The 6,602-nt window shown below is 50.6% G+C and overlaps 1 protein-coding gene across 1 annotated transcript; it reads left to right on the top strand.

Annotated features, from left to right (window-relative positions):
• Positions 1 to 893: 893 nt before the first annotated feature.
• On the top strand, positions 894 to 6,219 carry MRPS15 (mitochondrial ribosomal protein S15). Its single transcript, XM_012722035.1, has 8 exons — positions 894 to 1,116; positions 1,374 to 1,418; positions 2,134 to 2,209; positions 3,015 to 3,063; positions 3,512 to 3,596; positions 4,409 to 4,467; positions 5,603 to 5,794; positions 6,009 to 6,219. Exons 1-8 carry the CDS (start codon positions 981 to 983, stop codon positions 6,141 to 6,143), a joined length of 777 nt encoding a protein of 258 aa, XP_012577489.1. The 5' UTR covers positions 894 to 980; the 3' UTR covers positions 6,144 to 6,219.
• The last annotated feature ends 383 nt before the right edge of the window (positions 6,220 to 6,602 follow it).

Raw genomic sequence — 6,602 nt, 5'->3', positions numbered from 1 at the left:
AAAAAAAATTCCCCGGTCATAAAACTGGCCAGAAGGGCTTTTAGCTTTTTAAAAGATTTACATTTATCTCCAAAGGACAGTTCAAGTACCCTGAACTAAATGCTCTGTAAAAATATGATCGGGGAGGTGGCTTTTCCCTGGGGTGGGGGGGAGGGGTGCAGGGAGAATTGAATTTGATTTTTCCTATATTTAATGTATACTTGTCCTTAAACTACTTGTTTCACAAATAGTATCACAGCTAATATTTGTTGAACCAATGTTCACTATACAGCAATAGTACTGCACATAGCTGCCTCAGTTAATCCTCTAACATGCTAAAAGATAAAGATAGATGCTGCTATTACCATCCTCATTTGAAGGATGAAGGCAATGTGACCCAGAAAGGTTGTGACTGGTCCACAGAATCACACAATGAGTAAATTAATAGGTGAGTTAGCGTGCCAGCCCACAGCTGATTCATTCCAGGATCAAGGGCATTAATCACCAGGCCACAAGGCTGCCAGAGAGGTGGCTGAGAGCCAGTAGTTCCTGCAGCGCCCCCCACCCCCACCCCCGTCTTGGACTTTATGGGAGGAGTGGGGTGGAAATTTTGGATCTGAGCTAGACGGCTATGGAACATCCAGACGCTCCCAAAATAACCGGAGCCCGAGACCAAAATTATACAGTGGAATTAAGGGCGAGAGGCATGCCTAAGAAAAAGCAGCATCTTAGGATGAATACAGCACCACCCACCCATGACAAGGTGTTGCAACCTCCGAGCTCCCCAGCCTCCTGCAATCGCTAACCAGACCCCTCCACTCCCTCTACGCGTCATCGGCGTCCAGCCTTCTAATCCATTCTCTCGGGCCTCATCTGCTCCGGCCTTGCGACGATACTCGATTGGTCGAGCCTGAGTTAACATGGCGGCGCCCATGTAACTCAGTCCGTACCGCCAAGGCTTCGGCGCCGAGGCGCGGGCCCTGCGGGGATTAGAAATCACCATGCTGAGAGCAGCTTGGAGGGCGCTGGGTTCTGTTCGGACCCCTGCACGGGCCCAAGCCCCAGTTCTTGGGCTGCCGGCTGGGGGCTACACTAGGGTCCCCTCTGACCGACCGGGCCTTCCCTCAGCTCCTCGAGGTGAGCTGAGAAACCCAACATTAGGAGTAGGGGAAAGGGATTCCGCGGAAAGAGAGGATTCCGGGGGACGAGAATGGGGGACAGGTGCAACGGGGTGAGAGAGAAAAGGTGTTAGGTGGAGAGGAATAAGGCGAGATGGGAGGCTGTTAGGCACAGAAGGGCAAAGATCATGGAAGAAGTGCATTGCAAGGACTATAGAAAGGGAGGGAGACTGGACTGCTTAAGCCGCGAGCCTCAACCCTCTCTCTTCCATGTAGGTCTTATCCTGCACGCCACCCGTGAATATGCCATCCAAAAACAAGGTAGGAGTTCTTGGGGTAAGACCTGGGGAGAATCTGCTTGAAAATCTTGGGGCCACGGGGGACAGAGGTTGCTGATTAGTGCCATTAAATAAGCAAAGGGTTGGTCCAGAGGTCCTGAGCAGAAGACGCCCACATCTACCTCAGACGCCCACATCTACCTCGACACAAAACTGTAGGTCTGAAGCTTGCATAGGAGACGAAGAGGAGATGGAATGTAGGTAGGTGTGGGAGCCTCTGGACTGTCTGGAAATGAAGATGGGCAAGCCAGAGAGAGCAGGTTGCTGGCACTCTCCCAAACCCTCTGAGGTGGAGGGCATGGTTTCCCATTTCAAGGAAGTCCATACATTGGTCAGGATCCCAGGCCTCCCCGTGACACAGGGTTAAGTTGCAGCACTATGAAGCTGTCACACTGTTGCAGGCCCTGCTGCAGGCCTACTGAAGGAGTTTCCATCCAGGGCCAGGGAGCTGACCCACAGGGCACAGCAGACCTCTCCTGACCTACCCGCTGTTGTCCTCAGCAGTGTATTTCAGTAGATCTGCCTATTTTGCTCCCCACTCTGTTCTGGGGAATCTTTTCCCCCCTTCACCACTGGTCTACATCCCATTTCTTGTATAAATAAAAATAAAAGGTAGGGAATTGGGTGAAAAGAGCTAGGTTTGGAAGGAATGACAGTGAAAGTTGACTCGGGGTGTTTTCCATCCTTATACTTGACAGTCCAACCCAGCCGAGAAGATGATCCACCCCCGTCCACGCTGCTCAAAGACTACCAGAACATCCCTGGAATTGAGAAGTAAGCAGGACGAAATCTCTTTGAGGAGTCAGGGCACCCTGGAAAGATCAGCAAGGAGAGGGGGAAAACTGGCTGTGATTCCAGAATGAAGCTTGATTACAGAGTGGGGCAGAGAACTACAGAAGCCCAGACACGGACAGGGTATCTAGGCACAAAACAGATGGAGCGTGCCTCCTCGCTCTTTTTGTACTCTGGGTAAAGACCCCAGACCTCTAGATACCAAGAAGGGAACATGTTGCATCATGGGTCTTTGTACAAACCTTTCATCTCTTAATCCACTCAAAAGGTCTGTGAGGGAAGAAATGGTGTCCATCTTGTACAGACTGACAAGCTAGCCAATGCCAGACAATGGCAAGGGGGCAGAGCTGGGGTTTGAATCCAGGATAAACAGCACAGAAATTAAGATTCTCTACTTAGCTGCTCTACTTTACTTGGTACAGGAGCTGGGTAATCCCTCCCCCCCCCCCAACTGTGACTTGAAAAAGAAACAGTGACTATAGCATTGACATGTCAAGACAGATTGAGCCATATTCTAGCTAAAATGCAAACTCTCCCTTTGTCCTCCCTGTGATGAGCCTGGAACACTTGTACTCACAGCCCCTGTTTTCTGGGGTTATCACATCGTGCCCTGTTCTCTCCCATAAATCAGATACACATTGATTTCTAGTCCCTGGGAAATGATGCCCCTGTTCATTCATTATAAAAGAAATCTTCATTTTTATTTTTCAATCTAATGAAAACAGGGTTCGTCCCTTTTTCTCCTCTCTCCCTATTCTTTTCTCCCATTGCTACGGTTTTTCCACAGGGTGGATGATGTTGTGAAAAGACTCTTGTCTTTGGAAATGGCCAACAAGGTGAGTGGCCTGTGCCAAACCCCACCTATGCCAGCCCTTTCCTCGGGACACCCTCCCGCCCATGACAGCTCCCATCCCATGCTTCCAGTCACAGCACTTGCCCCACTGTTAGTCTGTGTCCATTTGCCAACACCCCCAGACTGAGCACCCAAGGGCAGGGTTGGTCTTACTCCCCGGCACTGACAAACAGTAGGCTCAATAAAGATTGGAGCCCAAGTGAATGGGGAGGCTTTGGGGACATTCAGCCCACAGCCATTTCTCCTGCTGCCTTGGCTCACTAGATATGAATTACCCCACGGCTGGCTAGAGGCCATGCCCTGGTGAGCGAGTAAGGTCTGTCCTGAGCCTCATGGCCTAGTTCCTGTGACTGCAGCCATGACCTTGGAGGTAAGAGGGTTAATTCTTCGAGAGTACCAAATCTCACAAATTCTCTGTTTACCTTCAACAGAAGGAGAAGCTAAAAATTAAGCAGGAGCAGTTGATGAACAAGATCGCAGCAAACCCTGAGGACACCAAATCCCTGGAGGCTCAAAGTTAGTCAAGGAGCCCTTGGGGAGTGGGGTGCAGGGGAGTGAGTCGGTAACTGTACTTGATCCAGGGCCCTTGTCTTCAGGTGCACTAGGAATTAGATATAGCTCATTCAAAGGACAAGACGGGCAGCCTCAAGGGCAATAAAAACCAGACTGTCCTGAGCTCTGGTGCTGGAGGTCCTGCCTTGTACCTCAGTGTGAGCTCAGGCAAGCTCCCTAAGAAACCAAAGCTCGTGTCTGTCTCTCTCCACTCTGCAGCTGAGGTGGTGTGAAGAGACCATGTGGCTCCCACAGCTCACGCGGCAGCACTCCGTGTATATTCGAGGAGGGTCTGCTGTAGTGCCAGCCTCTCCTCTCTTGCTTTTGCTGCCATTTTTGAATACAGGCAGGAATCAAACAAGAAGACACCTGAAGGAAGGAAATTTTGGGACTCTAGGAGATGAGTGATAAACTCAGATGGGGGTGGGGGAGCAGCACAGAGGAGACCTGACAGTTGTGGAACTGGCTAGTCCCTGCAGTACAGTGTGAACCTTTAACCATTAGAGCGCGCACCCTAGACTAACTGCTGAATTCAGTTTTGCTGTGTTTGGGAATGAAACCTCGTGAGGTTAAGGAACTTCCCTTCCTTAGACTTTGCTTTGTCAAGGAAACGTAACCCAGTCCTTCGAGCTCTCGAAACAGAGCTCTGGAAGGTGTGACGTGCTATACCAGAGCAGAGGTGGTTGTTATTCCTTAAGCTCTTGAGCCATAACTCAGGGCCTAGGCCCTTCCTTCCTCTGTGCCCAGTTCTCATCCTCTGTGGTTTGTGGTTTCAGTTATTGCCTTGACTGTCAAGATCCACAGTTATGAAGAACATATGCAGAAACATCGAAAGGTAAACCTTGGGCATCCTTGGGCTGAACCCCAGCCGCCAGGGGAGAAGGCCCGGAGGTGAAGGGCTCTAGGTCCAAGAGGTGGCCCAGTGGCAAGCCGGGTGGCCACGCCCTGGCCCGCCTGCCACTCTTGCCTCCAGTGGAGAAACAGGGGTCTTACAGGGCTGTGTTGGATGTCACCAGTGGAGAGAACACAAGTATAGCCAGTGTCTGGCAGATACAGCTCAGCAACTATCTGTTGAATGTGTGAAGGGGCTCAGATTTCCCCGAGTTAAAACCCCAGCTCGGCCACAGCCACTTAACTAGCTGTGTGACATCGGGGAATTCCTTCACATACACAAGCCTCAGTTCTTCTCTCTGTAAGATGGGAGTCATGATAGTCATTACGATGAATATGTGGGCTTTGTGCTAAATACTTGACATGCATCAGCAGCTCATCGAACCCTCCCACCATCTTTGTGTCCCATTTCACAGGACAAGCTCGGTGTGGCATGAATGCTAGGACTGAAATTAGGTGGTCCTGCCCCAGGGCTCCTGCTCCTGACCATCAGGCCTTATCTCAGCACAGTGCTGGGCACAGAGCAGCTGTAATTGTCAGGCAGTTGATGGTATTTCTAGTACAAGGCTGTGAATACAGACTGAGAAGCTCCTTAGCTGGCTCCTCTGTTCCCTCGGGCTGGTGGCACCTACCTGGAGACCTAACTCTTCGTGTGCAGTGGACCACTAGCCCCTGAGAGGTCCTCACGGAACGGCACCTGACTACAAAAGAGGGTGTCCAGGAAGAATGTGAGGCCTTCCTTCCTCTCCACCCCAGCTGATAGTTTGCTGAGCTGTGGAGAGACGGAACAAGTGGTGTGGGAAAAATCACGTCAGATTTGGGTCAGGCCAGGAGACCCACATTCCAGCCTAGGCCTCACACAAGTTCCCCACTCCTAGGACCTTTGATGAATCAGACAACTCTCTGCACCTTTATTTCCCCATCTGTAAATGGGAATAGCAGTAATAATACCTCAGAGCTACACTAATATTTGCATAAGATTTTTGGAAAATTTGAGTGATGTGATAAAATAACCACCCTTCGTCATTAGAAATGGCACACCACTTACATTCTGGTGCTAACAGTACCCTCTCTTGCAGGACAAAGCCCACAAGCGCTTTCTACTGATGAGCCTTGACCAGAGGAAAAGGATGCTCAAAAATCTCCGCAAGACCAACTATGATGTCTTTGAGAAGACGTGCAAGGAGCTAGGGATCGAGTACACCTTTCCCCCTCCTTACAACCGAAAAGCCCACCGCCGCTTGGTGGCCAAGAAGGCTCTGTGCCTTCAGGTATGAGTCTGAATTACTGCTTTGGCTGGTGCCACCCTGGGACTGTGGCAGAACGAGGAGAAGGAAAGTTTCTGACAGCAGAAACTGGCCTCAGGGTTTTGAGTGGTCCCAGACCCACCAGCCCTGGGAGACGGGCTAGGGTTCCCATCCCACCTGCTCTGAATCATATTTCCATAAGTTTAAAAAGTCCTTTCCTCTTTCCTTTCATCCCCAGGTTTTCCAGGAGACTCAGAAACTGAAGAAGCAAAGAAGGGCCTTGAAAGCTGCTGCAGCAGCACAGAAGCAGGATCAGAGGGGCCCAAGGAGCCCCTCCAAAGTTGAACCAGAGACAATCAGCAATAACCAATAATTACTGTTAAAGTTTGATTCTTTTGCCCTAAAGAATAACAGAAGTTGGGCGTTTGTGGCCTGAGAAATTCCTTCATTTGGCTCTGGGACACAGGTTGTCTGAAGCAGTCCTTCCCTCGTGCCAGAGACACTATAACACAACTAGCACACTTGACAAACAGCTCGCTGTCATGCAGGGGTCATTTCAGCGGAGGTGAGCCTGAGCACACAGCAGCACAGTGTGGCTAGCTGGCTGCCGGGTGAGGACAGCTGCAGGAGCTGCCTTCTGGAATGGGCCCTAAAGCATGAGTGGAAGTTCACGGGGCAGAAGTGGGGAGGGGAGGGAAGGATCCCCCACAGAAGGACCTGCAAGTACAGAGGCAAAGAGGCCCACAGGTGTGGGCCATATTCAGAGAACAGTATCAAAAATAAGCAGAACAGGTAAACAGAAGCAGGGCTATGTCAGAGTTGATATGCTGTC

The sequence above is a fragment of the Condylura cristata genome, unplaced genomic scaffold, assembly GCF_000260355.1.
Source record: "Condylura cristata isolate star-nosed mole 26May11 unplaced genomic scaffold, ConCri1.0 scaffold00008, whole genome shotgun sequence".
Classification (NCBI taxonomy): Eukaryota; Metazoa; Chordata; class Mammalia; order Eulipotyphla; family Talpidae; genus Condylura; species Condylura cristata.
Note: the sequence above shows the minus strand (reverse complement) of the source record. Positions and strands in the feature narration are given on the sequence as shown.

What these genes read in the sequence shown, in the direction of transcription:
- MRPS15 (XM_012722035.1), top strand. Translation starts at nt 981, where the DNA reads ATGCTGAGAGCAGCTTGGAGGGCGCTGGGTTCTGTTCGGACCCCTGCA. An exon ending in CCTTCCCTCAGCTCCTCGAG is followed by an intron (nt 1,117 to 1,373) that starts GTGAGCTGAGAA and finishes TCTTCCATGTAG; the next exon opens with GTCTTATCCTGCACGCCACC. An exon ending in AACATCCCTGGAATTGAGAA is followed by an intron (nt 2,210 to 3,014) that starts GTAAGCAGGACG and finishes GTTTTTCCACAG; the next exon opens with GGTGGATGATGTTGTGAAAA.